The sequence below is a fragment of the Gossypium hirsutum genome, chromosome A12 (genome assembly GCF_007990345.1).
Source record: "Gossypium hirsutum isolate 1008001.06 chromosome A12, Gossypium_hirsutum_v2.1, whole genome shotgun sequence".
NCBI lineage: Eukaryota > Viridiplantae > Streptophyta > Magnoliopsida > Malvales > Malvaceae > Gossypium > Gossypium hirsutum.
The window spans coordinates 87,210,238-87,234,291 of record NC_053435.1 but is presented as its reverse complement, the minus strand read 5'-3'; the positions used below and the strand labels follow the sequence as shown (position 1 = coordinate 87,234,291).

General features: G+C 33.3%; 2 protein-coding genes, 1 long non-coding RNA gene and 4 other non-coding genes across 7 annotated transcripts; 6 read left to right on the top strand and 1 right to left on the bottom strand.

Moving 5' to 3' along the window:
- Positions 1 to 1,182: 1,182 nt before the first annotated feature.
- Positions 1,183 to 5,800, top strand: LOC107932629 (beta-glucuronosyltransferase GlcAT14A). The gene is made up of 4 exons (XM_016864689.2): positions 1,183 to 2,634; positions 3,354 to 3,429; positions 3,525 to 3,640; positions 5,147 to 5,800. The coding sequence occupies exons 1-4, from the start codon at positions 1,992 to 1,994 to the stop codon at positions 5,653 to 5,655; spliced, it is 1,344 nt and encodes a 447-aa protein (XP_016720178.1). The 5' UTR covers positions 1,183 to 1,991; the 3' UTR covers positions 5,656 to 5,800.
- An 8,008-nt stretch (positions 5,801 to 13,808) lies between these two features.
- Positions 13,809 to 17,104, bottom strand: LOC107932614 (QWRF motif-containing protein 3). Its single transcript, XM_016864673.2, has 6 exons — positions 15,589 to 17,104; positions 15,186 to 15,305; positions 14,990 to 15,106; positions 14,823 to 14,912; positions 14,631 to 14,738; positions 13,809 to 14,121 (listed from the first exon to the last, which is right to left on the bottom strand). The coding sequence occupies exons 1-6, from the start codon at positions 16,813 to 16,815 to the stop codon at positions 14,044 to 14,046; spliced, it is 1,740 nt and encodes a 579-aa protein (XP_016720162.1). The 5' UTR covers positions 16,816 to 17,104; the 3' UTR covers positions 13,809 to 14,043.
- A 4,079-nt stretch (positions 17,105 to 21,183) lies between these two features.
- Positions 21,184 to 22,637, top strand: LOC107932608 (uncharacterized). The gene is made up of 2 exons (XR_005906230.1): positions 21,184 to 21,284; positions 22,420 to 22,637. It is a non-coding gene; the product is annotated as an uncharacterized lncRNA (long non-coding RNA).
- On the top strand, positions 21,378 to 21,524 carry LOC121211616 (small nucleolar RNA snoR134). Its single transcript, XR_005906835.1, has one exon. It is a non-coding gene; the product is annotated as a small nucleolar RNA snoR134 (small nucleolar RNA).
- On the top strand, positions 21,702 to 21,794 carry LOC121211614 (small nucleolar RNA U36a). The gene has a single exon (XR_005906833.1). It is a non-coding gene; the product is annotated as a small nucleolar RNA U36a (small nucleolar RNA).
- On the top strand, positions 21,847 to 21,938 carry LOC121211598 (small nucleolar RNA Z223). Its single transcript, XR_005906818.1, has one exon. It is a non-coding gene; the product is annotated as a small nucleolar RNA Z223 (small nucleolar RNA).
- On the top strand, positions 22,292 to 22,399 carry LOC121211611 (small nucleolar RNA snoR97). The gene has a single exon (XR_005906830.1). It is a non-coding gene; the product is annotated as a small nucleolar RNA snoR97 (small nucleolar RNA).
- Positions 22,638 to 24,054: the final 1,417 nt, after the last annotated feature.

The window sequence follows — 24,054 nt, the reverse complement described above, 5'->3', positions numbered from 1 at the left end:
TATACTTTTGGGATTTAACCCATTTTGATATGTATATTTTTTAAAATAATAATTTATATTTATCTTATTTAGATTTATATTATAAAAAAAATCCAAGAAACACAAGTTAAGTAGTTTACCATATTTACCTCTAAACTCTAAACCTCAAACCCTAAACTCTAGGCCCTAAACACTAAATCATAACCCATAAACTAAATTACTTTTTTTGCGGCGTTTGTCCAGAAGCGCCACTAAAACCTCGATCTATAGCGGCGTTTTTGCAAAAGCGCCGCTATTGTTCAGTTTTTAGCAGCGCTTGGACCAAAAACGCCGCTATTGCTCAGTTTTTTGTGGCGTTTTATTGCAAACGCCGCTAATGCTCAGTTTTTGTGGCGTTTTATTGCAAACGCCGCTAATGTATAATATTTGCAGCGTTTTTTGGTCCAAACGCCACTAAAAACGCTGCTAAAGCCCTATTTTCCTGTTGTGAACACATACCATATTAAAACATGTTTGAACTTGTACACTAAATGATCTTCTAAGCCATATATTTATTCAATGGTTGAATAGATGCAGTGTGAGTCTTGGATTAGAAGGCAGGCAAGTCCATACTACTTCTTTATCTCTAAACATATAATTAAGTTTATTATTAATTAATCTTAAAGATAATAGTAAATGGTCCACAAGCCCCAGCACATTATGATTTGTACCATGATCTCATTCACGCCGTTATTCGTGGTTGATTTTGTTTAAACGGTTAATCAAATCGAACTAATATTAACTAAATCTTTTAATCATTAGTTAAATTGAAATTTTTTCAAAAATAATTAACCGAACCAAATTTATATGGTTCTTTTTTGTTAAAACAAGTATAAAACATATAAGAAAATTAAATTGATAATGTTAATTTATCTGAATTAATAATAATCTAATACATATAATATAAAATATTATTTATTAAATTCGATTAATTACCTAAATTGAAATCGAATTAACCGTTAATTAAAATTTTAAAAAACTTTTAACTGAAATCCGACCGAATTAAATCAATTCAATTGAAGCGAAATTTAAAGATATAGGTAGGGAACCTTTCTTGGGAGGGCTCACATTGTAGAGAATAAGAAACCTAATAATAAAAAGTTGCATCCAGCCCCACACTTGAGGGGGAGATATGTAAGAAACTTGATATCTAATTTTCATATTTAGTTTTGGCGTAGACATTTGAAGTTATAACAATCTACACTCGCGAAGGGCCCGTTGTTTGGTGATTAGGTCGAGAGTTGTTGAGAACTGCAATTCACGCGCATTCAATAAGAATTTTTTTTAATTATCTATTTTTATTTCCATATCCTTTTGTGGGTCATTTTATTTTTCTTGTTTCAAAGTAAGCTTTTTTCTGACCATTAAAGTAAGCTTTTTCTACCTCTCCCTTCGAACTCTCGTGTATTTCAAGTATCCGGAGTATATATTATTTTTCTGCTTCTTCATTACCGGTTTTCTGGGTTTGATTAGTGAATAGATCTGGGTGACAACTTGGGATAAAAAAGCTGATTAAAGCTTAATTTAACTGCTGTATATATATTTTTCTTGAATTGCTTTTGTGTCGGTTACTATTTCGTGCTGTATTTGCCCACCTGCATTTGCTGTGTTCTTTTCTTCAGTTGATTAAGCCAACTTGGATCTTCTAGCACCAAACTGATTCCTGTTTCTGCTCTTTTTTCTTTTCACTTTCATATCATTCCTTTTTTGGGGTTGAAGGGGGTTCCTATTGATAGTTCTCTACTTTGTGACAAAATAATGTTCTTTTTGCTTGGAACCCATGTTTTGTTTTGAAGAGAATTTGGCCTCAGATTAAATGTTTCTCATACATTTAAGAAGGCGGTTTTGGTTTTGGTTCTGTTTTCGGACCTCCCTGCTTCTTTTTGGTCCTATTTCCTAATAATAGCGGTGGTTTTTTGCTTGAATCTTCACGTATCTTGGGTTCTTTAGCTTAATCTTGAGGCGGACTCCAAATGAGAAAGCTTTATAGGAAACTTGAGTTGATAAGAAACCCGTTGACAAGTGTGAGGAAAAATGTCAAGGGAAGGGTGTTGAGTGATAGAAAATGGATCATCCCATTTTTTGCAAGCTTACTTGTATCGATCACTTTGTTTCTGTCTGCCATTTTTGGGTTGTTCAATACTCCTAATGGTGGGGATCAGTTGCCATTCGACATTATTTCCTTTGCTAGAACGGAGGACTCTAGTGGGTATTTTGTAGAATCAGATTTAAAGAAATCGTTTAACACAAGTGGGTATGCAAGTATGGAAGCACCTAGATTAGCATATCTTATTTCGGGGACAAAGGGAGATAGTCATAGGATGATGAGGACCTTGCAAGCAGTGTATCACCCCAGGAATCAATATGTTCTGCATTTGGATCTTGAGGCTCCTCCACGTGAAAGGTTGGAATTGACTAATATGGTAAAGATTGATCCAACTTTTCGTGAAGTGGAGAATGTGCGTGTAATGGCACAATCCAACTTGGTGACATACAAAGGTCCTACGATGATTGCCTGTACCCTTCAAGCAATTGCAATACTTTTGAAGGAGAGCTTGGACTGGGATTGGTTTCTAAACTTGAGTGCCTCCGATTATCCCCTTGTGACCCAAGATGGTTAGTGCTAAGACTTTGCATTTTTATCTTTTTTATCGTCAAGGCTGCTTCTTGTTATCCATTGGTCTCTGCGATAGGGCTTTTTCTATAGTATGAGGGTTTAAAGAACAGTGTGCTTATAGTACGAATTTTAACTCTAAATTGATCGTGAACTTTGCTTGCTACCTCCTACTTTTATCTGAATTGCTAGAGTTCTTTACAGCATTTTTGGAGAGAATTACATGCCTACTTCCATCTTAACCTTATTTCATATTACTATGGGAATTTTTAGAACTTAAAGCCTGGACTGTGAACAGGATTTGTAAAGGAGTAGATAATTTTAAGTTCCACTCAAAATTATGTTTATGAGAGGGCTCAATCAATTGGCAAACCAATGAACTGTCTTTTACAATGGGGTTTATGCAGTTTTGTTTAATCAACATAATTGTTTCAGACCTTTTTGGCTGTGTTTTTAGAGATTAGGTTAACTCATTTGTTGATTTCTACTACCTGGCCTTTTCATAGGCCTATTCGTTGCAACTTGTACTATCGTATTGGTTAGATTAATGGGTTAAAATGTTTGAAGAAGCTCCATCTGTGTGTTTCTTATTGTCTCTACTAGATGCATTTGTTGTTCAGTTGTGAAGTGTTTTCAGAAACTTAGAGGTCTGCTAAAAGGTTTGTGCTCTTTCAAGCCTGCTTACTGGAGAACACATCTGATACGTGTTTTACTTGTGCAGATTTGCTGCATGTTTTCTCCAATTTGTCAAGAAATCTCAATTTCATTGAACATACACAGATTGCTGGTTGGAAGCTGTAAGATTAATACCTAGTGTTCATGCTACTCTTAGTGTTCCTTTCTTATACCTTAATGTAACCCACTTTCCATGTGTATTTATGTTATTTTGCAGTAACTCGAGAGCAAAACCAATCATTGTTGATCCAGGCCTTTACTTGTCTAAAAAGTCTGACATTGCTTGGACCACACAACGCCGATCACTGCCCACATCTTTCAAGTTGTATACTGGTTGGTTTTTATTCTTCTTTATTTTATTTTTATTAGCACAACTTACCGTAATAGTTTCTCAAACCATAGGTTGATTGTTTTGCTCATCACCACTTAGATTAATGTCAACAGTGTTATCTTGAAATCTCATATGGTGTGTTGTTTTGGACTGATATGGTATCAGCATGTTATTGAGCCAAATAAGGATAACCTGTAATAACCTCAAATGGTGTTATCTTGAGTATTGTGGTATTAAATCTTATTCCTGTAAGAAACTAATTTTTGCATTTTAGAATCAAGTCTTCCATGTTAGGGTTCCTTCCTACCCTATTTTCATTCTAGGAAACTGAAAAGCTTCAATCAGCCGGAAGTAAACCTGTTGAAGCAATTTTTTTAAACTAGGTTCAGAGGATTTAGTCAGCCTTTAGGTGCTGTTAGCTTCAAGCATGAGGCTGTACGCCAATATTCTCCTTCGTGTTTGACCTGCTTTTTGCTTTTGTCACTTGCCAGAGACAGACTGAAGGCTGAAAGATCATGTTTACCTTGATATTGCTTGACGTTTGCAAAGCTAAACCCTCTTGAGACTTAACCTGGCTCTCAACAATCAATAATTGCTTGATGCTCAGAAATCAGCTTGAACAAGCTGCTTGCAAAATTGCCAAGCAGCTAGCTCCCATAATGCAAGCTTTAAATCTAATGATGTAACTATTTCTTTGATTTTCTACATGGACCTTTGAGATTAAGGAGAGAATAGAGCTTAGTCCAGGTGAGACGAGCAATGTAGGATGGTTTCTAACTAAATGCTGCTTAATAATGTAGGAAAGGAGACGAGATTCTGGTTTTAAGCATTGTATCTAAACTCATTGCAACAAACTTGAAGTATGCAATCTTTTCAGTTTCATTTTGGCAGTGCTAGAGATCAAGATGTCATTATTATGTAGCCTAATTTATCTCATACAATTAATTTAGTTAATTATGAACTATAGACTGTAGGTATTATGTGGCTATACCATACCCCATTTCATCTCGAATAAAAGATTGGTTAATGTCTGTCTCTTTCTAGAAATAACAAATTTGAGAATCTTCCGTTTCAGTTGGCTCCCCTGAGTATTGGTTTCTTTGAGTCTATTGGAATGGCATGAAGAAATCAATATATTGTTCATTTTATCCTGCCAGTAATTAAACCAGTATAATGAGAAAGCAACTACTAAGATCTATAAGAATCATAATTTCCTGCAGATGTCCCAGAGTTCTTCTCTAGTGCTGAAAGCTTCTGAATAATCAAATTTTGTTGTAGGGTTCCCATAAACTTGCTAGTTGGGGATTCTATGTGGACATAGATCAGTTCCTTTTTTCTTTTGCCTTTTCTGGCTTTGTTATCTTAGTCTTTGTTGCTTTCTATTATGCATTTTACACAAGAAACTTTTGCATTTTATGTGCATTAAATTGAAATCTGGGAATTATGTCGCTATTAATGAATTAAAAGAAAATGTTTAATGGTTGCTTTGCTTTGTGCATTATCTGCAGGTTCTGCATGGGTAGCGCTTACTAGAACTTTTGTTGAGTATTGTATATGGGGGTGGGATAACCTCCCACGAACCATTCTCATGTATTATACAAATTTTGTTTCCTCTCCGGAAGGCTATTTCCATACCGTTATTTGCAACACTGATGAATTTCGTAGCACTGCAATAAGCCATGATCTCCACTACATTGCTTGGGACACTCCTCCAAAGCAACATCCTATCTCGTTGTCAATGAAAGACTTTGATAAAATGGTGAAAAGCAACGCACCCTTTGCCCGGAAGTTCCATAAGAACGATCCAGTCTTGGATAAAATTGATAAAGAACTATTGGGCCGAACTGGTCGTTTTGCAGCTGGAGCTTGGTGTATTGGGAGTTCAGAGGGTGGAGCTGACCCGTGTTCTGTACGCGGCAATGATTCGGTGTTTGCGCCAGGCCCTGGTGCCAAGAGGCTACAAGTACTGTTAAAAACTCTAATGTCTGAAGATTCTGGGAAAAAGCAGTGCTCATGATGGTTGTAAAGTGTTGGATAACTCAGAGAGTGCAAATGGCTGTATTCGTACTTCATTGATTATACGGTTGTCCAAAGGGCGGCGGAATTTTGTTTGTTCACATATAAAAATGAACCTTCATTTTATAACATTGTTTATTTTGCGACATGCATTCCCAATTTTAGGTGCAACTGTTATTAATAGAGTATCCTCAAATTATGCATATGCAGCCTTTGACCATATCCTCAAGAATCATTTCGGCCGGAGAAGCGGTGAAATAGCCCTTTCTCGTATTACATTTATTTTGTATTTTATTCGATGCCTATTTATATATTTTCCACCACTTCTGTGATATTCTTTAAATAATATGGTGTTTTCTAAATGGAATGACACAAATCGGAAATTTTAATTAATATCTCAATTGGAACTGGTTCTTGAGTTTCTGGCTTTCTGCCAGCTTGTTTGGATTTCCAATTTGCTTTGTTTTGTTTTGTCTTTTTGGAACTTTTTATATCCGTTTTACGGTCTATATTGCTTTGTTTTTTTTGTCTTTTTGGAACTCTTTATATCCGTTTCACGGTCTATATTCGGGGTTTGTAATTCTTCCCCTAATAATATCATCTTTAAGATTCAAACATCGTTCTTTTATTGAGAGTGCTTCCCCTAATAATATCATCTTTAAGATTTAAATCTCGTTCTTTTATTGAGAGTGTAATGTACCTTGCTGTTATTGTACTTAACATTTGTTAGTGTAGATAAAGTTATTGGAAAAAATAGAAAAATTTATAATCTTTAAAATTTTTATTTCACCAAATAATAATCATGGTTTGTGACTTCCGGTTTATGTCTATTTTGCACTGAGCACATATATATATATTAATATTTACATATGACACCATACTTTTCATATTTACATATGAAATTACTTATAAAATGAACGAACTCTTGCAAAAGAATGGATATTATTTTTTTTCCGTTGAAAACCCAATAAGCAAAGTTACAAGAAGATGTTCCAATCAGCAAGGAAATTAATCACCCAATCAATTGGACAGTTTCCTCTCCTAGTACAAACAATTATCCAATCAACAAGTTGATTTTCATTTACAGGAAATAAAAGTAGAATTATGAAATTTTCAAATAAAATCCACAATCGAAGATAATCGCCGTGAGATCCCATTGTCATTGACATAAATTTGGTTAATCACCATCTTGCAATCAGACTTATAATAACATGAGACCCAATTGTTCCGATTGATAAGCAAGCATGCTTCTTTAATAGCTAAAGCTTCGACAACCTCGACCGAGCCCGCAAGAGTTGACAGTTTCTACCATCAACTATGATGCCATTAAAATCATGGAAAACCACCGCAATACATTTCACGAGACGTATTGCAGTTAATTGGAAAAAAAAAAAACATTCCCAAGAGCAGATTTTCAAAAATTATCTACCTGAACGAATACATTTTATTGTGAATGGAAGCGAATGTTTTATTTAATAAATAATTTTATATTTTATGGAACAGTTGAGAATAGAAATTTTGTTGTTACAGAAAAGGTCGTAATTCACAAAGATATGGCTTCCAGATGCCATGCCCATATAAATAGAACATTACTATAAAGAAGAATCATCTTTTATCCTTTATAAAAACAAAAAACTTAAAATCAAAGTAAATGTTAATGGATCAAACGTACCAACTGTGGCCTAGTAAGTCAAAAATTGGTGTCCTGCTTTTTAGGTTCTTCAAATCCATATAAAAAGCATTGATTTTATTTTCACGAGGAGCATCCAGAATGTGAAAATAAAATAAAATAAAGAACATACAGATTTTTACGTAAAAACTCTTTCGAGAAAAAAAACCATGGGCAGAGGAGAATAAAATTTACTATGTCGAATTGGAATTTTAATTATAAGAGGAATAGACTATATCTATTTATAAGCTTGTAAAGTCATATTCTAGTAAGATTGAAACACCTTATTCTAATCAATATAAAATAGATGGAGTTTAATAAGGTTTAAAAAACCTTATTCTAAAATAAAATAAAAGAAGTGTAGTTCTATATGGATTTTACTTCTATTTTATTTTATCACTGTATTTTATTTAAATAAGGATTCGGGTTATTTAATTCTAACACTCTCCACCTTGACACGAATTCTCAATGAACAAGTTCTTCATCACGAACTCTCAACGAACAAGTTCTTCACCTCTTCCATAAAACCCCTTAATGGTTTAACTTCAACAATGAACACCAACCAAGTCTAAACAATGCTCAAACTTGGTTATAGGAAGTGACTTAGTCATAATATCTGCAGGATTATCATGAGTATTAATTTTGCTCACAACAATATCACCACGAGCAATAATATCACGAATAAAATGATACCGAACATCAATGTATTTTGTTCTCTCATGAAACATTTGATCTTTTGTAAGGAAGATTGCACTCTGACTGTCACAAAATACTGTACTGATTTGAAGGTCTTCATTGAGTTCATTAAAGAGTCCATTCAACCAAATAGCTTCTTTACAAGCCTCAGTAATCGCCATGTACTCAGCTTCAGTGGTAGACAAAGCGACTGTAGTTTGCAAAGTGACTTTCCAACTGATTGCACAACCTCTGATTGTAAATACATAACCTATGAGAGATTTACTTCTACCAGCAAAATTAGCATCAACATACCCAATGACTCCATCTCTAGTTCTTCCAAACTGTAAACAAACATCAGTAGTACCTTGTAAGTATCTTAAAATCCACTGAACTGCTTTCCAATGTTCTTTACCGAGATTCGCCATGTATCTACTAACTGCACTGACTGCATATGATAAATCTGGACGTGAACAAACCATAGCATACATGAGAGATCCCACTGCACTAGTGTATGAAACATGTGACATGTACTCAATCTCATCATCTGATTGTGGAGACAAAGCCGATGAAAGTCTAAAATAGACTGCTAAAGGAGTACAACAGGCTTAGCACTCTTCATATTGAACCTGCAAAGAACTTTCTCAATGTACCCCTTTTGACTTAGGTACAATTTACTTGCTTTTCTATCTCCGAGAATCTCCATACCAAGTATCTTCTTTGCTGGTCCTAAATCTTTCATCTCAAATTCTTCACTTAGTTGGGCTTTGACCTTTCTTATCACTCATTTATCTTTTGCTGCTATCAATATGTCATCAACATAAAGAAGTAGATACACAAAAGAACCATCACTGTTTTTCTTAAAGTAAACACAACCGTCAAAACTATTTCTTTTGAAATCATGAGAAGTCATAAAGGAATCAAACCTCTTGTACCACTGTTTTGGTGACTGTTTCAAACCGTAAAGGGACTTTTTTAGCAAGAAAACATAGTCCTCTTTTTCTGAGACTGCAAAACTTTCTGGTTGTTACATGTAAATATCCTCCTCAAGTTCTCCATGCAAAAATACAGTTTTTACATCTAACTGCTCAAGCTCCAAATCATGCATGGCCACAATACCAAGCAAAGCTCGAATCGAACTATGCTTAACAACGGGGGAGAACACATCTATGAAGTCCACTCCTAGAATTTGACTATAACCTTTTGCAACAAGCCTTATTTTATATCTAGGTTCTTCAACTCCTAGAGTCCCTTCTTTCTTTTTAAACACCCATTTACAACGAACAGTCTTTTTACCTTTAGGAAGTTTCACAAGATCCCATGTTCTGTTTTTGTGGAGTGATTCAATCTCCTCTTGCATAGCAAACATCCACTTTTCTGAGTCTTCACAGCTAACCGCTTCAGAATAATTAGATGGATCTTGATTCGCATCTATATCTTCAGCCACATTTAAAGCATAAGTAACTAGATCAGCCTCAGCATACTTCTTTGGAGGTTTAATTTCTCTTCTAGTTCTGTTTTTGGCGATAGAGTATTGCGGTGAAGAAGCAACTCTATTCTCAATTTTTGTACTGGCTTGAGGAGTCGACTCTGTATTAATCTGATACTCCACCTGCTTTTGATTTTCTTTATTGGAAGAGTCTTTAAGAGATAAGTTAGGCAGCATAGCAGTTTCATAAAAAACAACATCTCTACTAATCATAACTTTTTTATTTTCAAGATACCATAACTTATACCCTTTTACACCAGCTTTATAACCAAGTAAAACACATTTAATGGATCTCGGTTCCAATTTTCCATTATCAATATGAGCATACACAGGACACCCAAAAATCTTTAAATCAGAATAATTAGCAGGATTACTAAACCATACCTCTTGTGGAGTCTTTTTCTCTATGGCAACGGATGGGGATCCGTTGATCAAAAAATATGCAGTAAAGGCTACTTCGGCCCAAAACGACTTTGGTAATTGGCATTTGACAACATACATTGAACCTTCTCCATGATTGTTCTGTTCATTCATTCTGCAATGCCATTTTGCTGCGGAGTATAGTGAACTGTCAAGTGTCTCACGATTCCTTCTGACTTGCACAATCTATTAAACTCATCAGAATAGAACTCTAAGCCATTGTCTGTGCGGAGGTATTTTATTTGTTTTTCTGTTTGTTTTTCAATCATAATTTTCCAAGATTTAAATGCAAAAAACACATCACTTTTCTGCTTCAAGAAGAATGCCCAAACTTTTCTGGAAAAATCATCAATAAAAGTTAGCATATAATTAGCTCAACCTCTCGAAGGCATTCTAGATGGCCCCCACAGATCAGAATGAATATACGCAATGTTTCCTTCGTGTTATGGATTCTTTTGGTGAATCGAACTCTCTTTTACTTCCTAAAAACACAGTGCTCACAGAAATTCAGTTTGCAAATTCTTTGCCCATCAAGAAGTCCTCTTTTGCTCAATTCTGTCATGCCATTCTCACTTATATGCCCTAGGCGCATATGCCAAAGTTTAGTAATATCATCATCTGACAAGGAAGAGGAAGTGACAGCTATATCACCAGTAACAGTAGAACCCTACAAAACATATAACTTAGCAGTCTTTCTCTGCCCTTTCATCACGACAAGGGAACCTTTGAAAATATTTAAAACCCCATTTTCAGCTGTGTATCTGTACCCTTTTGAATCAAGAGTACTTAATGAAATTAAATTTCTCTTCAATTCTGGAACATGTCGTACGTCACTAAGTGTTCTGACAACTCCATCAAACATTTTAACTTTAATTGTTCCACCACCTGCGATTTTACACGAAGCATTATTTCCCATCAAGACAACACCTTCAGACACTATTTCGTAAGTTGTAAACCAATCCCGATTGGGACTCATGTGGAAGGTGCAACCTGAATCAAATATCCACTCCTCGCTCACTTTAGAATTGTTAACTAAAGCGACTAAAAGTTTACCATTGCTATAGTCTTCTATAACATCAGCTTCACCGGAATTTTCTGGTTGTTTTCCCTTTTGATTCGCAGCCTCCTTTTTAATCTTGTTCTGTAGCTTATAGTACTCAAATTTAATGTGCCCTTTCTTCTTGCAGAAGTTACAAGTTTTACCTCTGTTTGAAGACTTTGATCTACCCTTAGATTTACCGCGAGGATTTTGTTCTTGTGTCCTTCCACGATCATCATCAGTATTTCGATCTTATCTCCTACGAATAATGAGACTCTTTCCCTGAGAGTCGGGTTTAACCACAATATGCTTCATCTTATCATACGAGGTCAAAGAATCATAAATCTCATCAACTGTGAGAGACTCGCAGCTATATAAAATTGTGTCTCTAAAGGTTGAATAAGACGGGGGCAACGAATAAAGTAGAACCAACCCTAGATATTCCTTATCATACTGAACCTCCATGGCCTCCAAGTTTGAGAGAATTTTTTTAAACACTGTTAATGTTCGTGTATAGACGCACATTCCTCTAAACGATGAGCATAAAGATGCTGCTTCATATGCAACTTGCTTGTTAGAGTTCTCAACATAAATATTTGTTCTAGCCTCTTCCATAATGCAGCGGCAGTCTTCTCTTTCATTACATCCTGCAAAATTTCGTTGGACAAATACAGATGTAATTGTGTTAATGCCTTTTGATCCTTACGCTTCTTCTCTTCATCTGTTAATGTCGAAGGCATCTTATCTATCCCTAGTAGGGCATCTTCCAAATCCATTTGCGCAAGAACTACTTGCATCTTAATCTGCCATAACGCAAATCTAGTGTTGCGATCCAACAGCGAAATTTCATACTTCAAAAACACCATTACCGTGATCGAGATGAATAACCCAGAAGCTCTGATACCAATTTGTGAAAATAAAATAAAATAAAATAAAATAAAGAACACACAGATTTTTACGTGGAAACCCTTTCGGGAAAAAAAACTATGGGCAGAGGAGAAGAAAATCACTATGTCAAATTCAAATTTTAATTATAAGAGGAATAGACTATGTCTATTTATAGGCTTGTAAAGCCATATTCTAATAAGATTGAAACACTTTATTCTAATCAATATAAAATTGATGGAGTTTAAGAAGGTTTAAAAAACCTTATTCTAAAATAAAATAAAAGAAGTGTAGTTCTATATGGATTTTACTTCTATTTTATTTTACCACTGTATTTTATTTAAATAAGGATTCGGGTCATTTAATTTTAACACAAAATTTTATGCGTTCTTAATTAAGATTGATGATAAAACAGGAAACAAGATGATAACAAGGAGAAAGACGGCAATTGCAAAGGCAATGCAACCCTATTTCTTTGAGCTCTTCTGATATTCCTTGGCTAACTCCAGTTGGTCAGCCCCTCTCATGACAAAAGAACTGGCATGAGCCACGTGGCTCTCGATGTCATTCAGTTGATATCCCTGTGCCTCCATCAAGACTGTCGAGTCTATGAATAGTTGGTGAAGCTCAACCATCCCCTTATCAATTTCCTGAATAGCATCATGCCTCTCTTGTATATCTGACATTGTATCCATAATCTGCCCTCGCCCTTGTTCTTGAATTGCCTTTTCAAATAATGTTTCACTTTCTCATATCATCATTCACATTGTCTACATCTTCAAAGAAGTTATCAAGGTTCACTGTCTCTTCCCCAACCTCTACATCATCCAAGTGAACTTGTTGCTTAAGATCTAAATATTTCTTGAATGAACTAGAAGACAGATCATTCATTGCTTCAGCCTTGATGGGGTCAATGTCCAATGCAGGGCTTGAGTTTGGATGACCTTTCCTCCTTTGATCGCCTGCTCCTGCTATAAGGTAGGTTCGAACGTGAATTTGTAAGCTTCTTGTGGAGGAAATGGCAACAATAAGGCAAGCTCTTCATCAATGGAGGCGCACGAAGGTCGATCTTTTGTAATTGTAGGGTAGCACTAATTGATATAGTTGGACTTAGAACATGTTTATAAATTATTTAATTGTCAGCTTTTCTGACCAACAAATTTAACATGGATTAGGGTGGTTATTATAATACACCAGACAGTTTGAATTATATATATATATATTAATTAACTAGTAGTAATAGTAAAAATTTTAACCAAGTTTTACTATATGATATAAAGATTAAACTTATGGTAATTGTTTGTTTAATCTTATATAATACAAATGTATATTATCCATATACATTTTTTCAAGAATTAGTACATATCTAAATATAAAAAAATATTTGGTACACTGCTAGTTAAATATTTAAACTCCATAAGTAAGATAGAGGTTGACAAATATTTTATAGGGTATAGTAAAATAGTTAAAAAATAATTATTAACAAAAAAATTCATGTCGAATTTTTAAAATTACTTGTAAAATAAAAATATATATATAAATGGTTAGCATATCAAAATTTACCCTTTAAATATATAGTTTATTTATAAAAAAATTAATAAATTAAAAAATAAATTATTGTAGATAGTTTATTTTATTTTTGTCAGTAGACCGATTTAAATTGACGGAGGAATAAATAGGTGAACAATATGAAAAATACCCATTTAACAATAAAAGTAAATTAAAAAAATCCAAAATTCAAATGCAAAAATAAATTTATATATTTGAGTAAACTGAATTTATATCTTAAAAATCAACCGACTGTAAATACATGGACGAATCTTTTTAAGTATGTGATTTAAAAATAAAATTCAAGCCCTTCATTTAAAAAAAAAACCGATACGTATCAAGAAGGGGAGAAAGGAGGGCTGTTTTTCTATTTAAAGAAAAAATATAGATATCAAACATGCCAAATGACAACTTCTCCTTTCTGGAATATTTTTCATATTGTGTTCCGACTTGGTCTTGCCTTCTTCTTCATTAATAATTAAGGTCAAAGTATCTGCAATTAACGGTCTAACAACAATTAAGAAAAAAAAAACAACATTTACATAAAATGCCAAATTTAAGTTAATTTTACATAAAAGACAAGTTGACTTTTTCTGGCAATTATTTCAGGCAGTATAAATGTTTTCTGTTTTTCCCCCTATTTGCAGATGCATGGAAGTACTTCTTATGCTGTTTGTTGCTGTATCTGCCTTTGCTGTGAATTGAGTTCAATAATACAGCAAGTTAAGCTCCTCTCCTGAATCTGCTGGATTTAACACCAGTTCACAATCATGTATATTCGATTTTTGAACAAAATATAATCTAAGAAAAAAAACAAACCATATATTAACTACTACTTATCACAGTCCATATAAACTTTGTAAGGTCTTGTCCACTTCAACCCATTAAATTTAAAGTTTTATACATAAAAAACATGTCATATGTTGAATATGATGTGTGAATACTTATATTCCCAAATTGCTCCTAAAACACATTCGGATTTATGGTTCCTCTTGAAAATCATGACACTATGTTCACGCAAATCTCACCTATATGTGACTTAACTTTAAGTTACACTTCTACCTGCAAGGGTAGTAGGAAACTGAAAGGTTTAACGTACTGAGAAGTACAGGAATCCTTAGCTGGCTTTTAATGGTTAAAAGAGTAGGCTGCAGCTCGAGCTTAACGTATTTAGTTTGATTATTCAATATCAAACTACTGTTTTCTGTTCAATTTATGTTATGACATGTAGGTACAACTAATCAAAATTACCTCTAGAATAGATATCATCTTGAAAAGTTCAAGGCACTCCTCCAGCAGTAGCTTTTCTTGTGCAACCACCTCTGCTAGTTCCGAAACCACTGATACGGTCTTCTCAATCTGAGGTACCATCTGCAAGGTAAGGACCATTGCAAAACTACACTCTACATATTGGTTTAGCATAACATGTGAAAATCTCCATACCCCTGGTGAGGAAACTGTTAGCATTGTCTTGATGGAAGCTGTGAGATCAAATGCATGTCGAAGTGCCATTGAAGCTGATGGTGCGTCAACCTGCACACCCGAGCAATCATAAATGGATTTGTATTATAGCTAAACATAAAAGGAACAGCTGAAAATTCCTGGTGGACCTTTGCTCCTTCTACGAGAGGCACTTTACAAACAACAGAATGCAGACATTGTTTAGTCATGGAAATAGCTGACAAGTGCTGCCTTTCCATATCTGCCCAACACTCTAATGCCTTCATCTGCAGATAAGATTAGCAAATCAATTGACATGAAAACATTTTAGTAAGCATGATTAAAGAGGTTCCAGCAGGCACTGACTTGAGATTGAAATATAGAGTCCATCTTGATCTCAAGCTTTTCCTTCTGAAGCTTTAATTTCTTTTGTACCGCGGAATGTTGGAGCTTCACAAGACTATTCCACCCGGATAACAGATCGTTCTGTAAAATCATTTAGTGCAAATTCTCAAATGACATTACGGTAACACATATAATCACATCTATGTGTAGTTAAAGAATGGATCCATGTCCCAAAATTCTCTATTTTGTGGTACTAACTTGGTTCGGGTTACAAAGAGTTTTGTGAAATTGAAGTATCTGATATTCAATCTCCTTTGAAAACCTAACTTGTTTATACTAAAATCTAATATAAACCTGCCCATTAAACCTTATACTATACTTTCATTTTGTTGGTATGAGAAACAACACAATATAAGATACATACCTGAACTAGACTATAAATGCTCCTATTCACCGCATCGGCTTTAGCATTTGCATACCGCCATTGTATCAAACTGTTATGGATCAATCTCAATTGATGGACACTTTCCACATCACCCGAACACACTTGCAGAGGAGATGACTTCCTGCTCTTGAACAAATCCATTAATCCCAAATTCAAGAATTTCTCCACTCCTCTGGTCCTAGAAGGACTAGTAGGTGGTTTCAAGCTCGAAAATGACATCGGTTTGATCTTGCTTTCAACTGACATTGGTGGTGACCCAGACCGCCCCGGTGACAATGCCCACTGAGACGGGGAAGCGCCATGTGAATTAGTCCTTCGTATGACATTTTTAATGGCGAACTTTTTAATCTTAGGAGAACTATCAGCTGACACTGGATTGAGACTATTTGAATCCCAAGTAGTTCCTCTCGATCTATTCCTTGATGGTACATCTTTCAAATACTTGGAACATACTTCTATCCCTGATTTTCTATCGCTCAAAGAAGAATCAGTTTTAGCCATAGCCGGAGAATCATTATTCGATGCTGAACATTGATCACTAATCTCAGGATCAGAATCAAGAACATTAGAATTATCAGTCATGGAATCTGGTTTTCTCTGAGAAGATGATGTTTTTTTATAAAGAGCACTCTCGTCAACAGAAGACCTTCCAGGTATAATATTGGGAGACGAATATGATGAAGTAGAAGACGAAGAGGAGGAGGATTTTCTGGAGAAACCCAGCTTGGATGTGTACCTCATGGATCCTCCCACAGAAGGCCTATGATTTTCTTTGGCACTAATTTGCTTGTCATTCTCAACAAACCTACTGAATTCTGAATGGCTTGTTTGCTTGGTAAGTGAAAAGGGGCCGCTATTTGTTCTTTTCTCATAGCTCTTTCGCTCGATAAGATCTTTTAGCCTCTCGTTCCCAAGAAAATCGGCGAGAGTATCAAGCTTTTTCGGGTTAGATGAAGAAGAGGTAGTGGTGGTGGTGGTAGTAGATGGAGGCCAAAGGCCTCCAAGTAAGGCGGAGGGAGGGTCTTCAAGGCTGCGATGCTTTTTGGGGTCAGTGGAGGTGGATTTGCGACGGAGAGGGGATAAAGGTTTGCTGGGAGAGTGGAGGGGGGAATCATGGGTGGGTGTGGAAGTAGGGGAAAGGAAGCGAGAGGCAACCTCACGGGACTTGGATCCTCTGAGTTTGGGTGGATCAGTGGCGGTGTTCATGGTTTGTGGAACAAAGGCCCTGATTTGGAATGGGGGAATCAATGTTTTTGAGGTGGAAAAAGATGAGAAGAAAAACAAACTTTTGAAAATGGCGGCAAACGATAGATAATAATGAGATTAGTTTAGATTAGATATGAAGAGTTTGGCCGGCGAATGATATGCCATGTAATTTCAAACTGTGGGCTTCCCGTTACCATGATTGGACTTTCTTTGTTTACACTCAAAACTATCCAAATTTTAATTTGGAACAACACTAATTACAACTCTAAATACAGGTAAGTGAGAAGATAATCTGAATTTATTCACTGCCAATTATTGCAATCAATAAATAAGTAAAATAAAAGCATTGGGCATTAGCAGACAAGTGTGGGTCTGGGTGTGTGAGTCTGAGTCTGTTGCCGGCATTCTGGACGCTATGCCATATGGCTAAATAACTACTTTCTTTTTTAAAATTTATCATTTATTCTAACTTACGTTATAAACAGAGAAAACTCTCCACCTATTTTAATTTTATATTTTTGGAAAATTTATTGTGTTCTACACTTTTTTTTTTTTAATTTAACCTTTAACCAAAACAATATCATATCTACAACATCTTTTAATAGTTGAAACAATTCAAATTTATTACCCTTTTTTTTATCATTTTGGATTCGTGCTTGTTGTTTTAAAATTTAAACTTAAATTTTTTATTGAAAATATAAAATAATATTTTTTACTTAAATTATTGAGTATAATTAAAATATATTAACTTATCAATTCAAATATTATAATAGAATATTTTTAAATAATAATTAAAACATTTTTAACATATTCAAGGGATAATACAATTTTTTTTTGTGTATTTAATGCAAAGTAACATTATTCAAAATAATAACTAACTAATTTAATATTAATTGAGTGATAATTAAAATGCTTAGAATTCTATTAAAGTAATAATTCTATTTTACATCAATGAAATTAACACAACTTTTGTTTAAGTCAAACTAATCTTTGCAAATTTTAATTTTAATTATCACAACCTTATTCCCATATTTTATGTTTAGAGTTGTATTCATGTAAAGTTAGCACAACTTTTTTAACTAATAATTGTATATCACAATTTCTATTTTATTTCTACTTTTTAAACTTAAATTAAATATTATAATTAATTTTGAATGTAAATTTAGTAATATGATGAAAATAAAGGGTATTCTCGTTAGTTCAAAAGTTTTTCCAAACTTGTCCTTTTATATATACTAATTTCTAATGTCACATATGATGCATGTGAATATATACGTGTAACACCTCACACATGGTCTAGACATTATGGTCAAATCTTGAGGAATTATATAAACTCGTTTTAAAACTCTAGATTTTAAAGTTGTTACGTATATATTTCAACGATATTAATTTTGAGAAAAACTCTTACAAGTTTTTAGTAAACAAGCATAGAACTTATTTATTTTACAGAAAAACACTTAATTAGTTACTTAGCTCTAGCAATGGATATTTTAAAATTGTTAGTTTTGGAAATCGTGTTTCTAGTTAGAGAAAACATGCAACTTTGCAATTTAACACCACCATATGTCAAAAACTAGCGGAAATAATCAAAACAGAGAAAATAAAGTCTAAAACATTTTTACAATCCAATAAAGTTTGAAAAAATAAAGTTATGATGTACGCAATCTACTAGTACGACCTAACTTTGTTTTTTTTATGTTATACTCAAGTGATATTATTACTATGAGAAATATTTTTGTTAAAATAACAAATGCCCTCTCAACCACGTTTCAAAGTTTTAAATGTATCAAATTAAAGAGTTCCCAAGTCATCTTCGGTGCTTGTGTCTAGCCTTATTCTCTCAAATGATATCATACCTCATGATATGATGCAATAAAACCTTTTGTATTTACCACATAAAATTTGGATTCATGCTGCAAATAGCTTCTAACTTTGATTATAAAAATTAATATAAATTTAATTTCTCTACTTATACTATGTTATAACCTTTTTTACAATATGTAAATTAATTTTAAAATAATATAAAAATTATAATATATATCCTTTATAAAAAGAGGTTTTATAAAGCGTTGAGTAACTTTTATATCACTTATTATAAATAATATAATTATTTGTCATAATTTTAGAAATTTTTTTCATAAATAAGTTACGGTATTTTTATAAATAAATATATTATAATATATAGCATTAACATGTAAATAAGCTATACCCATGCTTTTTTGTCATAACTTTTTTTATAAATCAGTATATTATAACAAGTAATTTATTTTTATAATATTCTTTTTGGCCATAACTTTAGAATTTTTTTTTAAGATTTAAATAATATAAATTTTTGTTATCACTTTATAAAATACACATATATTATTTTTATAATATATTTTTTTTAAGATTTATAATATAATTCTTATCATTTAAAGTTGTATAAAAATATTTTTTTAAAAGTTAAATCATGTATGACTGTTTGGGAAGTCATGAGGTAGTTGAATTAATTCTCACCCTCCTCTTAAAAATTGGAAAATGTAATTGGGGCGTTCCAATTACACCAAATTCAGTGAAACTCACCAATTACAATGATGACCCAAACACATCATCCTTGTGTAATTACAAGTAATTATACTAAAATTCAATTACTATGTGGCTTTTTAAACATTACCTGAATCAAAATTTCATGAATATAATTTTACAAAATTAAAATTCATGTATTGCATTGCACATTAAATCAAACATCACTTGTAATTTTGACATGAATCCTTATTTCTTTTTGTATATAATTTACAATTTTAGTTATAAAAAGACAAATATGCACAACTGAGCCAAATATTAGTTCATTATAAAACTAAATTTATATTTATAAATATGCTTAAAATAACATTTGATATCACCTCTCCTCTCTTTCTTTTTATTAACATATCACATTTAATATCAAAATAATAACCACGTATCATTTCCATGCACTTTTAATGGAATAAACATTAAATCCTTTAAGAAACTTCATCAACATTATTTTGAACTTTACCCAAATGCATAACTTCGCTATTCTCTCTCTTTTAATGTGAACACTAATTAAGTTTACAATAAACTTAAATTGTTATGAGGTTGCTTTATTAATTTCATTAAAAATTCATGAAAAAATTTGAAAATTTTAAACTTGAGGTGATTAGAATTTGTGTAAAGGACTAAAATGAAACAAAATGAAAATAGGCTAAAAAAAAGGAGATGAAGGGTTATTTGAAAGAGATGAAAATTCAAGAGGCTTCTCCACTTTTCTACAGCAAAAAACCTAGTTGATTTAATATGTTAAATTATTAATAATATTTAATTTTAAAAAAAAATTCTAAACATCATCAAATACTTCTAGTTGCATACATTTAATTTCAATCTCATTCACAATTCTCAACATTTTTTTGATTAAATTGCACTTCGAATCCTTTCTCTTTTTCCCATCAATTTAATTCAATCATTCTTATTTTTAATTTTCATACTTCTACCTCAATACTTTTCACACTATTACAATTTAATCAACATCTTAAATTAATTTCTCTCAATTCAAAAGTCTTTTTTAATTTCCTACGGTATCCAACTGCCTTCTCTAATGATACTCATGAATCCTATTTTATTTACTTCAAAAATTCTAACACATGCAAATCCCGAAATAATACTATTCTCTTCTCAAGAGGTATTAGAAATGTTACAATTAATGTATGATTGACATGTGGAAAATGACATGGTATTTTTTTAATGTTCTTTGCTTTGCTTTTAATTTATTTATTTCATTTTATTAATTTAAAATAATGAAATTCTTTTATTTTGGATTTTTAAAACTCTTGTTCAATATTAATTTGTTAAGTATAGTTTAATGCATAAATTTTCAACAAGAATTTCCTCTAATAACAACATTATTTTTGTAGTAGAACACAAAAATATTTAACGCCATTAGTATTTCGGGGTAATTTGTAAATCATTTCACAAGTTTGAATATCAAATTGAAACCTATAAAACAATTAAAGTACCAAATTATAAAAAAGGGCCAAATTTAAGTATCAAATTAGAAAAAAAAAACTTAAATACAAAATTGGTTAAAAAATTAAATACCAAATTAAAAAAGAGGGTGAAATTTAAATATAAAATAAGAAAAAAAAGGGGTGAAATTTAGATATGAAAGGCTTATAAATATTTAAAAACATAGTGAATTACAATTGAGTATTTTCATTTAAAAAGTATATACATTCATTTTAATGGGCATGGATAAGAGCTTAAGAGAAAGACTTGTTGCTGGGTTGAAGGGCCCAAATATAATAAAAGTTTAGACCATCAAACACCAAGAACGTATCCTAACTTACCCAACTCTAGTTTAGGGTTTTAACTTTTACAATATCTAGGGTTTTCAAAAGGAAATACCTCTATATAAACCCTTCAAGGTCGCCTCTTTTCTTCATCCTCTCATCTTAGAACTGCCAGCCCCCCCAAAGGTATGTCTCTAGTTTTCTTCTTTTCTATCGTAGCATAACTGATAGACTAGATGTTGTAAGCAGTCCGGTCATTGTCTGCGAGACTTTTTTCCTTTGCACGAACTCTCCCGGGCTTATCTGAATTTCTACGTATGAAGATCAAAGCCCCAATGTTGGTGCTAAATCCATGCCGTTTTACGTGTTGCGGAGTAGCCTTTGCTTATCGACTGGCTCTTCTGTGTCAAATCGGCGGCTACATCTCCTTAATGTGTTGCCTCACTACACCTTTAGCTTGCTTTCAACCAACTGTTTGGAAATTAGGCTAGTCATAGAGGCATATATTCAATCTGGCGGTGTTACACGTGGGGGCGTTTCCTTTCATGATTTCGCCTCTAAAAACATCCGCTATACCCTTCTTTTCCTTATTTTTTTGTGTCTTGGCGATGATTACATTTATTTTATCCGCGCTTCTGAGAGCAATCCATGAAGCATATTAACGATAAAAATGGTTGAATTTCTTGATATGAGCCAATCTGTTTTTTTTTAGAAAATGTAGTAACTTATTTTGGGAAATTAATTATGAAGTTGGCTATGAAGATTTATATACAGCTTTTTATGCCAGTTCTGCTTCAGAGAATTCTTGATTGAGAAGCTGATTTGTTGTCTGAGCCTCTCTAATTAACCAACTAAGCCCTATTTTCTGTTAAAACCTATTTGGGGTTCTGCATCATTCATGAAACTACATTTTCCTGATACTTTGTTTTAGATAGTTTCATGAAAGTAATAACTTTTATTAATTATGTATATATATTTACAATATGTTTAGTTCCAGTGAGCCAATGATGATATAATCCACTTTGGATGAGGTGCAGTGGAGCCAAGAACGAACCTACTTGGCAGAAGCTGCAATTCAATGGTTTTAATGGATTCAACTGAGGCTGCGTCTTTTTAATTAAATGCTTTTAACTTGGTGTTTCTTGGGTTTGGGTTTGGGTTTGATTGAGTTTAACTATACCCTAAACCTTTTGCTATTAATTTCGGTATAGGGTCTGAAAAACTCATATAGTCATGTGTTGTCATCAGCTTCTTCTCTTGCACTTTTCACGAGATTGGAGTTAAATAACAGCACTACATTTTACTTTTGTTTATTTTGCAGGTGTGGCATGAATTCTTAGGTTCCTGAGAAGTTGGTTGACTGTTTCCACTTTAAAATTGTGTATTTTGTAGGCCATTGTATTATTGTGTGTTTCTTATTGTAATGAAGTGCAAAGATTATCTGTTACTTCTTAGCCGGAGCTCTCTCTACTGTGTTCTCTATCATGTTTTTCACAGCGCAATAAAAATAAAAAGAACTGAACTAAAAACTGAAGTTTATCCGAGGTGTTTAAAGTTACTTTGGAAAAACTGATCTAAAAATTAATGAATTATTTATTGTCTAAACTATTAAATTTTTTTTTGATTGAACTGAAACAATATCATACCTATTCCCAGCGGCTTCCCAGCAAAGCTAATGTTAGCACCTCCACTATTAGTTGCTGAATGTCAGTAGTATTGGCAAGATGTATTGTAATTACACAGTGAGAAATTTCTTCAATATGAAAGGAGTTGCGGTTTAAACCGTCTGAACTCCAGGCAAAGAAGAATATTAAGAACTGAATCATTCATTTTTGTAGACTTAGAATCGCGAAGTGCTCAACTAAAAAAAGGGGGGAAAAGACCAATCAATTTTAGTCTAGAAGATGCGAAGAATTGAACTTATTTTTGCATTTGCTATATTTTGGCGAGCGAAAGGGAAAAATGTGTTTGAGGTAAGGGCACTTTTCAAGTACATGGAGAGATGTATCCATCCTAAGATAACAAGTCGTTAGAGGCATAAAAATATGAAACGTTCGACGATAAAACAGCTCTTACTGATTCTCCAAAGGTGAATTTATTGAATAAAAATCTCACTTCATAGAAAATACAAATAAAGAAAAGTGGTACCACCACCCTCTCTCTCCTTTTTCGCTTACCCTTTTTTCCTTCTTTTCAGTTTTCCCATCCACACTAGCTCTCGCCATCCAAGAGTTAAATGTCCATCTCCATCATTCTTCTTCTCTATTGATTCTTAACATCAACAATTGATGCATTGAGTGTGGACACTCATGGCTTGTCTAGACCTAGATATCTCTACCATTGGAGAATAAAATCCTTGCCATGAATAGCAACAACCTATAAAGAATCCTCCCAAGACCAACACCAAACGAACACAACAACCCAAGATCCCCACTATACATATTAACGCACACCCTCAATATTATCAATTCCCACCATCCTAGTATTATAACAAACATCCTCAAAGCCATGCTAATGCCCCACTTGGCGAGCAAAACTCACAGAATCCTCAATTGGGCTTTCCACAGTTTACAAAAACAATCAAATTATTAATGACCGGACAAAACTAAGAAATAACCCCTCAAGTGCAAGATTATAGAAGACCCCTTCGATCAACCAATTCCATCGAATTGAGTATGATTGTATGTGAGATAGCATCTACTATACTAGGAATATTAATAAACCCAATTATTACAATTGCTCATGATACCTTTTTTTTTAGTTTAGCTTTTAGTTAGCTTATAGAATCTATCTCTTAGTTCAAGATCTGCTTTACTAACTAGAATGAAAGAATCAGTAGATCTGTTTCACCCAAAATGGGAATGGGCTAGGGTTATGAACTTATAATCTATGACTTGATGAGCAAGTCAATTCCATTATTTTAAGTTCATTTCATACCGAAATAGGGCTATATAAA